Source organism: Camelus ferus, chromosome 2 (assembly GCF_009834535.1).
Source record: "Camelus ferus isolate YT-003-E chromosome 2, BCGSAC_Cfer_1.0, whole genome shotgun sequence".
Taxonomy (NCBI): domain Eukaryota; kingdom Metazoa; phylum Chordata; class Mammalia; order Artiodactyla; family Camelidae; genus Camelus; species Camelus ferus.
Window position 1 is genome coordinate 40,985,609 of NC_045697.1, and position 19,088 is coordinate 41,004,696.

At 40.9% G+C, this 19,088-nt stretch overlaps 1 protein-coding gene across 1 annotated transcript in view; it reads right to left on the bottom strand.

Moving 5' to 3' along the window:
* Positions 1-19,088, bottom strand: part of AFF1 (AF4/FMR2 family member 1) — a 173,330-nt gene that overhangs the window by 142,494 nt on the left and 11,748 nt on the right. Inside the window, exon 2 of the mRNA XM_032498550.1 lies at positions 18,994-19,067. Within this exon, the coding sequence (XP_032354441.1) occupies positions 18,994-19,031 (38 nt within the window). The 5' untranslated portion in view covers positions 19,032-19,067. The remainder of the gene's footprint in view (positions 1-18,993; positions 19,068-19,088) is intronic.

The window sequence follows — 19,088 nt, forward strand, 5'->3', positions numbered from 1 at the left end:
ACTATTTATTGCTCAATACCCGTTGGCAACACAAGAACTGAATGTTGGGTGCGTCCCAACCCTGTCGTGGAAATAGTGACACTAACTCACACTCTGACCCAGAATTTTAGCAAATGTCAGACATCAGAAGCATCATCTTCACGTTAAGAAGAGGACTGAGGCCAGAATCCCTGGACATTCTACACAGCATCGTAGGCCATATTCATGAGACTTAGTCACAGATCTAACTATTACAAATAACATGCTCTAACAACATGCTAGAAAATGGAAATTCCAAGATTAGATACCCTCATCTGTGTAACAGAGTGCTGAAGTCAGTAACAACCAGGAGAAGTCGGGACCTGGTCCCTACCCTGTAATGTTTCATGTTCATGTACCTAACCTTTGGCTTTCTCTCTTTGTGAAATGAGGGGAAAGGATACTTTCCGTCCCTGGCAGAGACAGTTGCCCCTAAACCACTTTTGCTGATGCCCACCACAGTGTAGACATTAGTGCTACTCCTCTGGTCAAAACTCCCAAATGGCTTTCCATCTCACTCCAACAACTTTCTAACAGCCTACAAGGCCCTCTACAGCCTAGCCTCCTGCTAGCTCTCTCAGACCTCATCCAACCACTCTCCCTCCCACCACTGCTCCAACCTCACTGACTGCCTACTGCCTCCAGGGTCTTTACACATGCTCCCTCTGCCTGAAAAATTTCCCCCACCCCAGCTCTAGTCATGTGTCTGGCTCCTACTCCTTCTGGTCTCTGCTCAAATATTTACCTTATCAGTGAGGACTTTCCCGATAACTTGAGATAAAATAGCACACCTTTCCCTCATGCACCTGACACTGTTTACCCCCACCAGTCCTGCTTTATAACGCTGACGTGTTACATTTGCTCTTTGTCTGCAGTGGACATGCGCTCCAGGAAAGCAGGATCATGATGGTTTTATTTGCTGCTATATCCTCACTGCATAGACCAATGCCTGGAATGCAACGAGATCACAAATACTTATTGGCTGAGTAAGGGAATGTGCAATATTTTAATTTTCTTAAGGAAATGGCAGAATAAGGGATCATTTCTTCGCTTTTTCAAATAATATTTCAGAAAACATTTTCATTTTAATATCTTAAACCTAACTATAAAATTAATACATATGCATCATGGAAAAAATTTACTCTAAAGTGTATAAATTTTTTTTAGTCATTCCACTAAGCAACCTGAATAATTCTATTCCCAAGAAAATTAATGTTGCAAGGGTTAGGACGTGTCCTTTCAGACCCATTTTAAGACATGTTTGTCTAGATAGAGCTCTATATACCTAGCCATAAAAATAGATCATGCCTTTGATTCTATTCCATAATTTGTATATTATACCATGCTATGTTGACACACATAGAATTATCTTATTCCTTTTAATAGCTATTTAGTGTTCTATTTTGTTGGTAGACTCTAACGCCCTGTTGATGGACAGATTCTAGCGTCTTTCATTTGAAAAGGACCCCCCCAAACAAACGAATGAACAAAATCTCAGGTCAAATAATTCACTGTGTGGCCAAGACATTAGGACCTCACCTACACATCCCGAATTAGAGCAGGAACCAATGCACATTCATGAAGCAACAGGGAGGCACTCGGTGCAGAGGGCACCCTGTGAGACCTGGGACCAATGAATGCAATCCTCCGCTCCCTACAAATGGCCCCTTCTCTCTCTTTTGTTCTTCACAATCCAGCAAGCATTTATAAAACTACAGATGCTTCTGGGGCCCGCTGTGCCAGCTCTCTGGCTTTCCTGTTCTCCTGCTCCTATTTTCCCCCTTCTGAAAGACGGATTATCTCACCCCAGACTCACCCCAACACAGACTTACACCTATCCATTCTCCTTCACCCATGTGCTATGCAAAAGATATCCATAAGGGTCCCCCTGAGACCCTCCAGGGCAGACTTTATTTCCTGAGCTGCCTTCGTGATTTATACAGCAGTTTCGCCCCCTCTTCTGTCCCCAGCAGTGATCCCAGAACAGGATGTTGCTCATAAATCTTTTCCCTCGGCTTACCTACCACCCACTGACTAGCTTATTTTTACAAGAGTTGCCATTTCCCATAGTCCCCTAGTGTAAGCCCCCTGTGTAAGGTCACAAAAGTGTGGTTCCTAAGACAAACCTTCTATGTTATCGCTTATATGTGGAACCTAAAAAGCAAAACAAATGAATGTATATAACAAAACAGAAACAGAGTCACAGATGTATTTAACAAACTAGTGGTCACCACTAGAGAGGGAAGGGGGCGGGGCAAGATAGGGATAGGGGATTTAGACATACAAACTACTATGTATAAAATAGATAAGCAACAAAGATACACTGTACAGCATAGGGAAATATAGCCACTGTTTTGTAGTAACTTTAAATGGAGTATGGTCTATAAAAATATTGAATTACTATGTTATACAACTGAAACTAACATTATAAATCAATCATATTTCAATTTAAAAAAAAAAGTGTGGTTCCTGAGGTCTTTGTCCATCACAAGAACCAGACAGTCAAAATGTCATCCTTCTGCCATTGCAAGTGCAGAAAATTCTACAAGGGGCTAGGAAGGAATGTTGATATATTTAAAAGTACATCCTAAACCCAGAGACAAAACTCAGGCAAAATCGCTAAGAGGGCATTACCGTTTGGTTATAGAAGCCAATTCTCATTCCATCTTTAAATTATTTAACTAATTAATTTACTGAGTGTCTTCCAAGTCTAGGTACAATGCCAGCCCTTGGAGACACCAAGATGACAGCTCTTAAACAACTGTCTGATGACAGAATCTTGCAAGGAAGGGAGGAGGGTATAGCTCAGTGGTAGAGTATCTGCGTAGCATGTACAAGGTCCTGGGTTCAATCCCCAGTACCTCCATTAAAAAAAAAAAAACACTTAATTAATAAAAATCTAATTTCCTCTCCCCCCAAAAAATAAAATAATAAATAATTAAAAATTAAAAAGTGTATCAATAAATGAAATCTTCCTACTCTATTACAGTAAAAAAAAAGAATTTTGCAAGAAAGATAAACATAAAAGTAACTTAAGGAATAAATGCTGTAATAAAGGACGGCACCTTTGAGAGGCAGGGGTCCACTGCTGCCTGAGAGTGAGTGGGGAAACTGCACAGAAGAGGTGACTGAACAAGTAGTCGAACAGCACTGGCTGCTCTGAACCACTCCTTCCTACCTTCTCTTCTCCTGGTCCCCAAGATAGCACTCTCCTGTTTCTCCTCCCACTTCTTTGGCAGTGCCTTTTCAGTCTCCTTGAGCCTTCTTGCTACTTAGTTGTCACTTAGTTTCCTGTTCTTAGACATCTTCATCCTCTTTCTCTCCTTAGGAATCTCATGTACAATTGTGATTCAGTTTCTTCTGAATAAACGTGTCACTTGAGCCCAAACCTTCCCCCAATGAGCTCCGTTCTTACATAACCAGTTGTCCACTTGACAGCTCCTCTTACAAGCATTTTCATGGGCATCTCAAATTAAACATTCCTCTGAAGGACGTGTACCATCTTCAGTCTTCCTCCTCTTGAAAAACAGCATCTCCCAGTGACATAGCATCTCCCCACAACAAAGGTAAGTAGGTAGAAGTTCTTTTTTTTTTTTTTTTTTTTGGTGGGGGGAGGTAATTAGATTTATTTATTATTCTTAGAGGAGGTACCAGGGATTGAACCTGGGACCTCATGCTTGCTAAGCATGTGCTCTACCACTTGAGCTATTCCTCCCCCTTAGGAATTCTTGATCTTTCTTTTATACATCCTTTGCAACCAACCAACCTACCTACAAACATCCCCCCATTTTTCGCCATTTCTCCCCAGTTATCCAGAATCCATGGGGGTCTCCCAAGCTCTCCCATGGACTATTAATAGGCCTCTAACTGGTTTCTGAGCTTCCACATTTGTCCCACTGTAATCCACTCCCTACTTGACAAGCGACCTTTTAAAATCACATCAAACATTAACCTACTTAAATTTCTTTGATGGCTTCCCATCCCCCTAAATATAAAGTCAAATTTCTTACTATGCCCTCAGATCATTTCCTGGTCTGGTGCTCTATGTTCCAGCTCTACTGAAGTTCACTCAGTTCCTCAAAGGGGCCCTATCGTTTTTTTCCACCCAATCTTTAGAAGTATGTTTCCTTTTATCTAGACTACATTTCTCTTCTCCTCATTCCACTACTCAACTTTTTCAGTTAATTCCTCAATATACATTAATTTTCTGCCCAGCTACCTCTTCCTCCAAGAAGCCTTCCCTGACTATTCCCTAACTCTATGTTTAGGTGTCCTTCCTGTATGTTCCTGTAAAGCTCTGCTAGCGCTTACATATGAAGGAATGAATGAATCAAGCAGAGATGGGAGGAAGGCATAGCATGTGCCAAGGCATGGTATTTGAAACACAAAGGCCTGTATATGGAATTGTGAGAACTCCTGCAGGCACCAGGGCAGGTGGAAGGACAGGAGTGATGGGAGATGAGATGAAGACAAGGCTGAGGCCCAGGGAATGGAGGGTTTGAGAGCCACATGAAGGGACTCAATCTCTAAACTGTGAGTGACAGGGAGCCCTGGAAGTTTTTTAAGTAGAGGAGCAAATGAACACAGGGGAAACCTCGAAGGAACAATTAAGTTAGGCTGAGAGATGATGACAAACAGTTAAGGGCATGTAAGAATATGTGGAGGGCAGTGATGGCATTCTGGAAGCAGTTCTGGCTTAGCAATCCAGATGTGGGAGTCATCTCTGAAGCTGTGATGAGAGACTGTTTGCAGAAAATCTGCAGTGTAAGAAAGGAAGGCAGTAGGGGATAGAGGTCTGAGAAATGACAACTTTTATCAGGTAGGAAAAAAGGAAGTCGAACATGAAAGTGAAAGGGGCCAATTAGAACAAACAATAAGGAGCTTAAAAGCCAGGATAGGTGTCCCAGGGCAGGGTCAGGGAGGAGGAAGGCATGCCCACATCGTGTGTCCAACCCACTACGCAGCGCTCTGCACACAATGGGTGTGGAGCATCTGCTGCCGTGTAAGCTGATACACCGGAGATCTCTGCTCAGGCTTCCGCTATTCCAGAGAAGCCGCGTGGATTTCCCAGATTATCAAGACTCTCTCTCACTAGAGAAATCGTCCCCTTGGGGAGTTGGGGAGGATAAAGAGCACACCCACCAAAACGTAGCTTTTTGACTACATTTCAAAAAACCACACCTGCTCCCTGATTCAAAGGATGACAGAGGTGAATCTCTTTGAACAGAAACAATAAATTTGTCTTCATACAAAATACTACTTGCTACTTTTTCAAATTGGGAGTTTTAATGTATCCTCTAACTTCATAAGGGAGAAAAATCTTGCTGTTGTGGGAAAAGGTCATCTGAGTGGGTGCAAGTTGGGGAGGGGTGCAAAGAATCGGACAATGTCAGACACACTGATGGGGAAGAACTGTGTGTGCCAAGTCTCCACAGGCTGAAATCAGCACATCTTAGAGGGTCAAATCAGCAGACTGGCTGAACCAAGTAGTTCTTACGGATTCCCAAATGAGCACTGGCCTCACAATGATGCCAAATATCAGTATTTCCTTTCTGTGAGCCATCATGGAACACCTATCTTCAAAATGCAGGCAATATTCCTGTCTCCTGGCCATACTCCTCTCCTGGACATAGGCTTAGAATGCCAAAGGAGAAGAGAAAATGTTCCAACTCTGGGCTACACCCTTCATCCCTCCCCTCTGGCCCCGGGATTGGTGACAGAACAGGCTTAGCAAAAGTGTGTGTGGAGCTTAAACACTACGTGAGCTGCAAGCCCCGCTTAACAGACAACAATGCTGCTGCAAGATGACACAGACAGATGAGCCTGAGGAGTGAAATCCAGGTGACTTTGAAGCAGCACTGGTTGTAAGGCTTGCTGGGCTTTGAAGCAATTTGTTTTTAAAAGGTCGATGAAGACAAATAGGCAGCAGTAAACTACTGTTTACACAATCCTGAAGACTATACACAGGCCTTAAAATGTAGTTTTCAACAGTTGGGTCAACAAGCAATTGCCTCAACAGCTACAGGATTGCACAGAAGCACCAAGTTAACCCGACAGTAATAGAGCAAGAACTTTGGGCCGTTTTTTCCAAGAAAGGGCAAATAAATACCCATTACAACCATCCTCCATCCTCGATCCTCCATGACAGCAACAACTGTAACAGCAGCAAACTCAATCACTCATTAATGACTGGTTTTGCAAAGCACAGAGATAATGCTGAAAGATCAAACAGACCTCCAGCGTAAAAGAAATACACAAGTTACACAGATGTGTGATGTGACACTGAGACTGAGGGAGATAAGCACCAGAGGTCGTGTTAGTCCAGGTCTAGTCAGGAACAGAGAAACCACACAATAATGTGAACAGCGGTGTAACACGAAAAATGTTAAACTATGAAGGGGAAAAACTATAAAGACATAAAGAGAGACTCTAAGGGATACCCTCAGCTGAGACAGGGTACCCTAGGAAGGACAGACTTCAAAGGGTGGGGGGTCACCCCCCAAAGCGGATATTGAGATGTCACTGGCGAGGGTATGACTGCAGCCCACGGATGGCAGAGAAGTTCACTGGAACTGGCCCACACTAGCCAAGCAGCAGGAAACAACTCTCCGGATGCAGGCAAACCAAGGCTGATGAGGTACACAGAGAGAGCTGGGAGCCTCTGCTGGAGCAGTGTGCCAGTGTCTGCACTGAGGGCCCAGGCAAGAGCTGCAAAGTCGCCAAGAGACTGCAAGCTCTGGGGCGCCTGGCTGGGGCAGAGCACCACTGGATGTGCGCACGTGTACACACACAGACGCAGTGTGCATGCTCGCACTGACAGACTGTACAGCATGAGTAAGAAAGAACAGCAACCACAACCAGAAAAAGAATCTAACTGCAGCTGTGTCCCTCCAGCACCCCCTACTGACCAAGTGTAACACCATGCTCACTGTAAAGGAGAAAAGCTGAGAGTCCGTTACATATAGTACAGCAGGTACTGAAGGGTGAATCTGGAGAAAAGAGACATTAATTCAAATCTGGCACAGACGTAAAGGAAACGATGGGAGTGCATAAAAAGAGTAATGAATTTCTTGGATGATTACAGTTTTAGAAGAGGTGATACTTCAGCTGAATACTAAAGGATGGGTAAGATGTCAACAGGAGGAATAAGAGGAAACTCATTCCAAGTTGAGAAGTCAGTTTTATTATAATTCTGGGATCTTGAGCAAACCTCTTAACCTCTTCAAGCCTATGTGTCTTATAATCCCTATGAGATAAAAATGCAACAGCTGGGGAAGAGAGTATAGCTCAGTGGTAGAGCACATGCCTAGTATACATGTGGTCCTGGGTTCGATTCCCAGTACCTCTATTAAAATAAATAGATAATGTAATTATCTCCCCCCAAAAATGAAGATTTAAAAATGCAAGAGCTAACGGTGAATAAACTTGGAAAAAAATTTAAAGCACTAGATGAAAACCACTTGATAATACTTTTACATAGCAACTAGAATGCAAGCTCTAGTAGGAGCTCCTGCAAGAATGATCTACCACCCCCAGCCCAGTTCCTTCCCTCCCCAGCCTTACCTCCTAGCAGACCCTTGTAGTATCAAGGGTCTCCACAAGTCTTTGCTGAATGGATGAGTGAATCTTGGATTATCGTAACAGAGAAGACCCTCCATTTAAAATCAAACAAAAAATAAGTAAGTAATAAATAAATAAAATCAAACAAACTGAAGGAAATGCATGATTTCTTATTTACTTAACATAAAAGGGTAAAAAGGATTATTAATTAAATAGCTACTTTCTCTACACGTTAGACACACTTATCTTGATGTTCACCCTAAACTATATCTTAATGCAATACTGTAATAAGGAAATACGAAATGAAGGTTTCACTGAGAAATGAATTCATAGCATCATCTACCATTTTAAATTACACAAATTCTTAATAATATAAATTCCAAGATGACAAACAAAAACCCGCCTCATAACCACCTGAATCCACAGCCAGCAGGAACATTTGATTAAGCAGCTCACACACTGCCAGACCGTGGTCACAGCCCGGGATCTCTGAGCTGGGTCTCAGAGCAGGGGTAGAGGGTTGGGGGGTTGCTTCCCTGTACTACTCAATGGAGCCCAAACTTTTAAACCTCCTAGGGGCTTTAAAGACATCGTTGAATTCAAATTCTCCAGGCCCCAAACACTGAAACTGTCAAAGGAAGGTCAACAGAAAGAGAAGAAAATTAGTATTTATTAAATACCGACTCAGTGCAGGCAATGGGTTTTTAAAAATACCTTATCTCACGTAGTTCTTATTATTCTTATTTCACAAATGAAGGAAGTGCAGTTTGGAAAGGTTAAATACATTGCCCAGCAGCCCAGCATTACACATCTAGTTGGGACTAGAATTCAAGCCGAAGTCTCACTATTTCAAAGCAAACGCACTTTCCCTTCAACTCAGGCTGCCTAGGATGAAAATTTTTCAGCAGAGTCTCAGCGAGCCTGTAAGAAGCATTCTGCTCACCTGATCAGCGAGCCTGTAAGAAGCATTCTGCTCACCTGAGTCACTGCCGTGGGTTAACAACACGATGACAGAAAGGTACAATAACAACGACATTAAGAACTGTTCCAAGTATCCTCCCATCTCACCCTATTTATTGCCTTTGCTCTCCACTCTGTCCTTTACAAGGAACACATATTTTAAAATACATTTTTTTAGACAAGTAAGATTAATATTCCCTGCTCTCATTTATTAAATACTCTGTTCTATTTGAAAATCAACACTTCCATTCTTAAATTAAGGACGATTTCATATCTCAGTTATCAAGTGCTCACTAGGGGAAAGTAAATTTCTGCCGGATGTTGAGAGATAATCTAAAATGAGAGCGCCTACAACTTCTAACCGTTGAGAGCTTGATTTATTAACAGGGCCACCACCTGACATCTGTGCGATGCTCCACGGACTGCAAAGTGCTCTCGAGGAGACAGCACACAGCACCTCACCGCGAGCATGAAAACAGCTCTCACTTATCTTAGGATGGGCACCACCTCCATCCCTCAATTTTAAAATTAATTCAGCCTTTTCCTGCCAGCAACTCCATTAGTCACCCCTTCCATCCTTTCTTATCCCCACCCCACCTTCCACACCCCAGTGTAAGGATATCCACTTTGTTCCTGCAGTAGAAAAAGATGCATGTTTCTCTGGCTGCTGGAGCCACGCTGAACCCATCTCCCAGGAACAATCTTTTATCTAGTACTCCTTTCCAACGTCAGAAAAGAAAGTCAACCACGAAGGATTTCTGGTCCAAGCCTCAGTTTTTCAAACTGGAGCTCAGAAAGGATTTCCCTGCCGCTGGCTTCCACCAAGTCAATGTGGAATAGACTTGGGGTCTGGTGACAGAAGGAAGGTAGCTTCTTCTGTATCTGTCACTGATCCTTTTTCCCCTCTTTTTCATCTGTAAAATATAGCCTCTTAAGGAGCTGTGAGTCTGAAATGAAATCGCACCTATCAAATACTCATTAGTACAAAATCTGGTCACTGTGCTCATTAAATATTAGCTGCTTTTGGTATCTGAACTCCTAAAAGCCGTTTTAACCAGGAGTGTCTCCCACATCTTGCCATTCCAGTATATCTCCAGAAAAGAAGGCCTTGGAGACTCTCTTATCTAGAGTTGAAAACACCTCGGCTTAGAGGACAGCTTCTCTCTACCCACCATCCAGGGGTGCACTCCCCTCCTGCTGTGACCTCTGCTCCTTCCTCAAATCTCACAACTTGTTTGGAAGATACACTCGGAAGGTGATTACCAAACACGTGGGAAGGCAGTAAACACATTAGAATTCTTGGGTGCCCAGCACCTTACTGGTTGCACTCGGGTTACAAAGGGCAGTCTCTGACCTCCAGCTGTTTAAAATCTGGTGGAGGCTTGGCCGGATGGCAACAAAGGAGCAAGCGAAAAAACAGCGCACACGAGATAAGCGTGATGGGGAGCTGGGCACACCACTGATGGGAGTTTACTGAAGGTGGACCTTCAGCTGCAGGGTTGAGTTTAGAGAGCAGTTTTCAAGTCTTGGTTCCAAAAAACGCTAGATTATTAGTGCTAATAATAGTGTTTTAACGGTGTTGCTTTCAACATAAACATTGAACATAAAATGTTCAAATACTGTGATTTTGGTTAAGGGTTTTAATCCAAGGCAAAGCCCTGTACTCCATAAATAAAAGGAGTATTAACTTTAAATGTAAATTTGAAAACAACAGCCTGTGGACTTCTTTACAAAGTTCTAAGAATTTACTTAAAAATTGACCTCCTTCTGTGTTGCATGGGAGTCAGGGAGTTTTTCTCTTTTTGTTGGGCAGGAAATGGAACAGAGAGGGATCTAAGCCCTCAGTCTCCCTAGAGGAACAGGGCTCAGAAATTCTGCCCTGTTCTCCCTTCTTGCAACGAAAACGCCGCTGAACCCAGGACACTTCAATTCTCAGTCTAGCAGGAGTACCTGTGGGGCCACCCCGGGCAGAGCCATTTACCCAGGATTTGAGAGTCAGGGCAACCCGGGTAACAGAGGCTGCCTCCCTGTCACCCTAACAAAGATCTTCTCCAGGGTGAGCAGTCAAAATTCAAACGAAGGGCAGCCCCGCGCTCTCCACTAGGAAACCCTGTTTTCTTTTAATTAAAAAAAATGTAGAGGTCACCCCTCAGCTTTGTTTACCAGTAATGAGTCCAGCAGCCCCCATTTATCACCCCTGGAGATTCTTTTACACTTTGATGTGAAAAGAGTCAGGGCTCATTGTGATTTCAACTACTCCAACAGCAGCCTTTTCACTTGCAAACGAAGCTTGGGCCCCCAGTAAGAACTGACTGTCAGAAAAAATTCATTGCCTTTCCTTCCGATGATTTATCAGAGATGGGGAAAGAAGCTGGTTGTAAGACAACTTTCCAGGAAGGGTTCCCAGCACACCCCTACTGCATCGCCGCCTTCACTGGCTCTTTCTGCCCAAGTGCCCCTTTCCCACTGCTCCGAAAGGCCTAACATTACTTACTGTTTCCGTGCTCCCTCCCTTAGGGCAATGCACCAGGGCAAGGAAGACAGCAGCACCCCAGCTTGCCCCTAACCGACCCATAATCGTCCCAATAATTAAGTCACAGTCACCCGTTTTCCTCGTCTTTACCAGCCTCTTACGTTAAAGGGGATTGAGTATTAAGGGAGTTTAAAAGGAAAGAGGATTTAAAGATTGCCTGACACATGTAAGAATTTGAAGTGGGAGTCAAAAAGAGGAAGGGCCCAGCAGGACTAAGATTGTTTTTCAAGTAAACTTTAAAAATGAGAATACAACATACATTTAAAAAGGGCATGGCTCAGAAGTGCATTTCCACAAAGTGACACACTCCTGCAACCAGCACCCAGACCAAATCATGGAGCAGTACCAGCACTCTTGGGCTATTAAACTATTTCTAGCAAAAAGACTTAAGTCAAATTTAACCGAACTTGAGTGCTAACTTCCATTCTACAGGAAATACCTGGGACAGAACTACAGGGATCCCCAACCTCTGCACTAGTGACATTTGGAGCCAGAAAATTCTTGGCAGTGGGGGCCATCCTGGGCATTACAGGATGTTTAGCAGCATCCCTGGGCTCCACCCGCCAGATTATGACGAAGAAAAATCTCTCCAGACATTGTCAGATTCTCCCTGCTCTGGGGAGGGGGGGATTATTCCAGGCTGAGAACCACTGGTACATAAGAATAAAAACATATTAAGAGGAAGCAACCACACAAATCCACAAAGTAGGACATATATATATATTCAACTCAGCTTCCTCCACCAGTCAACCCCCTCCCCCATCACATAAGGAGGGTAAATGCTTTAGGTTAAGACTTAATTGACAAAACCTAATGCAATGTATGCACTTTGGTTTGCTTCAATCAGGATGTAAATAACTTTAACAGACATTTTAAAACAATCTGGGCAGCTTGGATATGGGATAATTAATAGATGACTCTAAAATGTTAGTTTATTAGGCATGAGACTGGTATGCAATTCTGTAGGGAAATATCCTTTTTTTTTTTTTAATGAGATGCACATAAGGTACGCTGGAGTGAAAAAGCAGATGTCTGGGATTTGCCTTAAAGCACTTCAGTGAAGAACAAAAGCAAAAGGATAGATTTTTTTTTTAAGTGTGGCAAAATACTGAGAAACGTTAAATCTGGGGGAAAGGGTATTTGAAAGTTAATGAACTATTCTCTCTACTTGTATTAATGTCCAAATGTGTCTATGATAAAATTTATTCTTTCAAAGTGAAGAAAAGAAAAAAGAGTAGGCAAGAACTATGATAAAGTCTATACTAAATTAGGTTATCATGCCCAATCAGGGCCAATATTAATTGTTCACTGCTGCTACAGTGCACACGATTTCTTTCTGTCTTTCCCTTGTCCACACCCCCTCCTTTCCTTTCCCTCATTTTCTCCCTTTAGACTGTCTTCCTTGTAACAAGAAGTCTTGGACCACCCTCAAGCTTTCAGTAACTGAGCTTTCACAAAATCTGTTCACTTAACCATATCTATTAACATCTTACCTACGTAAACACATACAATCCAACGTCTACCATTTTAAAGTCATTTTAAATCAACAAAAACGGTGGCACTTTGCACTACAGGTTAGGAAGACGGCACCATCAAATGAAGCATCCGAACTTGTTTGCCTAAGGCAGAAACGAAACTGCACAGCGCCTCACGTTGTTAAATTGTTTAGTATAGTCATTTAAAAATTTCCCACCAAAACAAACTTGTTGCCCCAGCATTCCCTACAGTCTTTTTCCTCCTTTAAATTACCTCAAATGTTTTTATTTATTAGTCTCATTATATAGCATTTTAAAGAGCTGTCAAAAAATTTTTTATTGACTACAGTTGATTTACAATGTTGTGTTAGTTTCTAGTGTAGGGCATAGTGATTCAGATATATATATATTTTACATATACATATTCTTTTTCATAATAGATTGTTACAAGCTATTGAATATAGCTCCCTGGGCTATACAGCAGAGTCTTGTTTATCAGCATTCCCTATCGTCTGATTCACACATTCAACTGCTAACTCCTCCAGGTCTTTGCTTCCTCCAGCACAATGAGGCAGAACACCACCTGATCTGACCACATTACAGGGTTATCATGAGGTACAGAAAACAAGACTCAGGTTCTGAAATAACGTCCTCCAGGCTTCTGAAAAACAGAGGAAACTGGAAGGAACTCAAATTCTTTCTTCCTAAACCTGTTCCACAGATTCCAAAGGAAGTTAGCTTCAGAAGAAAAGGATTCTGAACCCTCCAAAAAGAAAAGGGTTCTTCCCCAAATCAGGATAGTATAAAATTGTCATTCCTACAAAGATGGTATAATCCTTAACAATTCAACTTATTGGCCATCTTATCCACCACCAAGGACCAAACTGTCACCTAAAATGATATAATGCCAACTCCCTGGACTAGAATCCATTCTGTGGAAGGCACTGAATAAATATTAGTTTGTTCTGCTCCAACTCTACAGCATTAGTAGAGCATTCAGGGCTGAAGGTAAAGAGAAAAAACATACACAAATATACCTGAAACTGACCATGGGCACACTGACTTGTGAACTTAGAATAATCTAAAGATGACTCTAAACATAAATCTACCATACAAGAAAGCAATTGCACCCCTAAATATCTACCCGAAACAAAACATACATGCAACATTATTCATAATAGCCAAAAAGTGGATACAACTCAAATGTCCATCAATTTGGTGAACAGTAAAACATTGGTATATATCCATATAATGAAATATTATTTGACACAATAAAAAAGAATGAACTATTGATATATGCTACAACATGGATCAATCTTGAAAACCTTATGTTAAGTGAAAGAAGTCAATCACACACACAAAAAAAACCCACATACTGTATGACTGCATTTATATGAAGTGTCCAGAATAGGCAAAAGTATCAAGTAGATTAATGATTGCCTGGGGTCGGGGGTGAGACACAGGCAGTTGCATCCATCGAGGGTGCAATTCTGAATCTGGATTGTAGAGAGGACTACACAACTCAGTAACTTTACTAAAAATCATTAAATTGTATATATAATGGCATGTAACTTATACCTCAATGAGTGATTTTTTTTAACACTTGCTACTTGTAAAAAAGAAAATACTATGCAGCAGTGTTCTTACAGTTCGTGTAATTCAGGACAGTCTCACAGCCAATATTAAATGTAAAACAGACCACAGTAAAACCTGTAAGTGTATCCACATGCCCCGCAAATAAACAAACGCTTTGTGTTTTGTTTCTAAAGATCTGTTTCCTCTATCATGCTCCTTCCGATGAATTCTATTCTTGGAGTTGCTCACAAAGGAATCCCTTCCATTCAAAGAGTTGCCTCTAAAAAAAGCCTTTCTCCTTGAGGTGAACTGAGGAAGGTACTCACTATCCTGAAACCCACCAACCATTCTAACATTGTCACCAGAGCAATAGAACTAATAACTTACCGAGAATTCATGATCTACCAGGCAGGAAGTGTGATAAGCACTTACATACATTATTCTCCTTATCCTCATTCTAATGAGGCTTTAAAAGCTGACCAATTCATCCAAGTAACCGATGTGTCAGGGAACTGAACACACGCTGTCTGGCTCCAGAGTCCCACACTCAAGCTCACAGCACCACACGTGCAGCAACAGGTCAACCAGATCTTACGGGTGGAATTACTCAATACTTCTACAGTTTAGTCTTTGCCCCCCAAATTTAACTGTCTCTTGGGGAAATAACTAATTCTGAAAACGATTTCCTCTTCTAAACCCATCACACTGAGTGACTCATCTTCAACCACATATGACAGTGACACACACTTAAGAGTTAGGAACTATTTTCTGAAATAAAGGGAAACAATGTGCTCTGTATAAGAAACATTATTGCACTTGTAAATCAAACCTAAAACAACTTGCTTGGGGAACACAGGAAATTTCACCATTCCAGGTGTGGATTATTTACAACGTCCAGGCCAATCACTGTTTCAGGAAAACACGGCCTGCAGCTATTAATCTCTCTGGTAAGCATCTGGAAGTTAGGCCCCTGATTTACTCACACAAAGAAAATCTGTCCGTATAATAGGTGCTAATCAGCTTAACACCTTGTAGCTTCCTCACTAATTGAGGACTCTTCTCAATTAGGAGAGTTAAATGGTGTTTCAGACCCTCGGGAGGGGGGTGGAGCTTTCAGGACCACAGTACTATGAATCAGGGTTCACAATATTCAACCCCTCAAATCTTCCCCCAAACGGGGAAACACATCAGCAGATCTCCTAACACAAACAGAGGGTGAGAAGGGGACACGTTAGTGAAATAGCAAAGACTCATGTTCTCTCTTACAACAAGGGAAAAAAAGTAACTAAAAACTCCAAGAAAAATAAAAACACCATCCAAAGATGAAGCGATTCAAAATGTGGCACGAATTTGAACAATTTTATTCAGCTTAAGAGTTCATTTGTCCTGGTCAATATGAATCTTCTCTTTCAAGTGGTACTTGGGTTGACTCTGAACCCAAAGAGGAGAAATGAAACCCTAAACACTACTTTGCTTCCCAGTCAGAATAATGTAATAAAGTTTATTGGGTTTTCAAGCTTTTATTATAAATTAAAAGACAAAGCTTGCAAGGGTACAGATAATTATAAAATAAAATGGGCTATCAATCTGGACAATTTAAAACTAAAAGCAGAGCTAACAGCTGGAGCATAGAGAGAAAAATGGAAAAAAGAGTAAGGATAATTATATTCTCATACTAGACTATGGAAAGTTGATGAAAAAATTTTTTAATTTAATGTTGATTCTATAATCTACAATAGTATGCTAATTTAAAATACATTATTATAAAGGCATTTAAATGTTAAAGATATTTAAGTTCATGAAATAAAAAACAAACATCAAAACTGAATAGACAACACACAAGAATATATGATATTACTTTTAAATAAAAATTCAAAAGTAGGCAAAGCAAATCTACAGTGTTAGAAGTCAGAACGGTGGCAGGCTTTGAGGGAGATCATAGCCGAAGGGAAGACACAGGGGGGCTTCTGGAGAGCTGGTATTGTTGTGGTTTGATCGGTTACACAAGTGTGTTCACTTTGTGAAAATGCACTGAACTGTACTAACAATGTCTGCCCTTTTCAGATTGTTATACTCCAATAACAATTTTTAAAAAGAAGAAGAAACAGGAGGAGAAGAAGGGTGAGAGGGAAAAAAGAAAGGTTCAGCAGTGCTCAATGTCGATAAACCTGGAAACCAAGGAACAAGCCTATTACTTATAAGAATTAAAACAAACACTGTCTTTAGGCATGACATTAATATTCTGTCCAACATTTATGACTTTTGATAGCCCTGAGCAAAGTAAGGATTCACACTCAGACTTCTATTCAGTATGAGAAAGCGGAGCTGCTGACTCAACACACGTTTCCTTTAAAATATGTGCTAGTCCTGGACTAGTTTCACATGAACTTGATGATTTTTTTTTTTCTGGACTACTGAAAGATTAAACTACCATGATTAAACATTTAAACAAGTGAGCTATTGGTATATATTAAAAATAGAGCTCCACTTAGGATTTCCCCTAGCTTATCACTTGTACTGGGTATCAGAATTAAAAGAAGCACATCAGGGAGGTAAGGAGCTGGAAAGAGAAAATGTAACAAACAACAATAACAGCTCTGTAATTGCTAGAGAGTTACTACAAAGCACAGTTATCTATCCTAACTTAATAATTAGCAACAATGGAAAATGTATGTAAATAACAGACTACAAAATATCTTTTTAATCTTGCCACTGATAATACTGTTAACTATTATAATTGATTCTTCTACCAGAAATTATCCTGGATGCAATATCAGTAACTAGAAAACAGCCGAAAAATCATACCTCCAAAACATCTTGGAAGTGAAATTAAAAATTTTTTCATCCTCTCAAATTTTCACTTATCTGGTATTTAGATTTCTTTGTAGAAAGACTCAGATTTAATATTCTACAGAATTTCATCCAATTGATTAAATCAAAGGGGCTTCAATTCAACTGCCAACAATAATTTTTCGGGAAAATGACTAGTGACTTCAGAGCACACATGGAAATGTAATCAGATGTGAAGAGCCATAAAAATTCTAAATGAAAATGACAAAGAATCTGCGTGAATATTAAGATCTATTAAAATACAATGAAATATATAGCACCATTGCCAGAAGAGACAATCAAAGGAACAAAAGAGTCCAACAATAAACTCAAAAATGTGATGTAATTTGGACATAGCACTCAAATCAGTAAAGACAGATGATTTAATAAATCAAGTTGAAACAACTGGCTAGCCTTTTGCTTAAAAAACAGAGGGCTCCCTAACATCCCTAGACCTTTTCATTTTCTTATTAACATGGAGATTTATAACACACGCTTTACACTGAAATTAATTACAGAGAGATCAAAATACTAAAAAGTCAAAGATCTAAAATGGGTCTCAAGAGGGCGAAGCAGCTGAGGTGTGTCAATCCGGCTGTGTGGGAAAAAATGTGGTGAACCAGAAGGCATCCGTGCTTTCCCAGCCTTTCTTTAAATCAGGTCTCTCTGGGGCAAGCTGACAAAGCAGGTGTCTGCAAGAGGGAATGAGTTGGAAGTTTGGGAGTTCTGGCTGGAGAGAGCAACATCTCTGCTCACCTGAAAAGAACGGACGGCACACCACTTGACAAGTTCTGAATTAGAAAGCTCACACCTTCTCTCAAAGAGCAGTAACTACTCAATTCCATCCGAGTGCTCCCCAACACTGTTCAACCTTAAATTTTTCAAGAGAAGATAGGAGTCTAGATTGTCATGTAAAAATCCTTGGCAGATATATATTTTTTAGAGCACTGGGAGGGGCCCAATGAAACCCATCTGTTGACCAGATCTGTCCCATTGGCCACCAGCTTACAAGTTCTGACTGAAATGCAAAAAACGAAACCTTTCAAGTGCCAGCAGAGAACACATGACATTATTTTCACAATCTTGAAGTAGGAAAGACCTTTCTAAGCACAATCAAAACCAGAATCCATAAAAGACAAGACATTTAACTACATAAAAATGTAAAACTTATGTGGAACCGAATATTATGAACAAGCCTAAAAAAAAGAAAAAAAAAAAAAACACGAATGATAACAGATTCCCCTCTGGCTCTAGCAGAATGTGGACTGCCGCAGCCTGGATTACATGCTTTTCTCTGTGAGGGAGGAGAGTGTACCAAGTTGAACAACAGGATCACCAGGACCACCTGGAATACAGGAAGGATTTCCGAAATGAACCAGAAAGGAAGAGGCAGTAGGAGAGCATCAGGATGGTCCAGAATTACAGTCTCCATCATCTATTACTCGATAAAAATGTCTCCTACTTTCATATGTATTTGAATATCTCATAGTATAAATAAAAACTGGTCGGTGATATTAAGAATTCCTTCTGGGTATCAAACAAGTTATTCTTAATAACTGCTTCAGAATGTAAATACACTCCCCTCAACCAACCCTGACTGTGTACTATATGCAAGGCAGTTAACTTTATGTACAGAGTTGGAGGGAAAGACGTGAAAGTCATAAAATGTAACTGACAGAATTCCCTGATTCAAGGCTCTCATGCGACAGATTTCATCATGACATTTGTTTCAGCACAAGCTGAATTGCGAACATTTTCCCAATCAGTGTGATATGGACCAGTACCTTGAACACAGAATTAGGATGCTAATCTAACATCCACATGTTAAGAAACTAGTTAAGAGACTCAGCGAGCACTAGATTGAAAGAAAGTATACAGCCAGTCTAACAGGTTTGATTTAACATAGAGAAAACAAATTTTCATATTTTCCTGTACCAGAGAGTTCATAAGTCACAAAAATTAAAAGGACCAAACTTATTCTCTGAAAAACAGATTATAAAATTAAATATTATCACATCTTTGAATCATGGATTTCACGGTTACCTGTTGCCGCTGCTGTTGACCCTTTCGGTAAATGCCATTGCTGCCAGTCAGTGGAAAGCGATGAGTCTATTCATCTGAAAGAGAAACAGCAACCT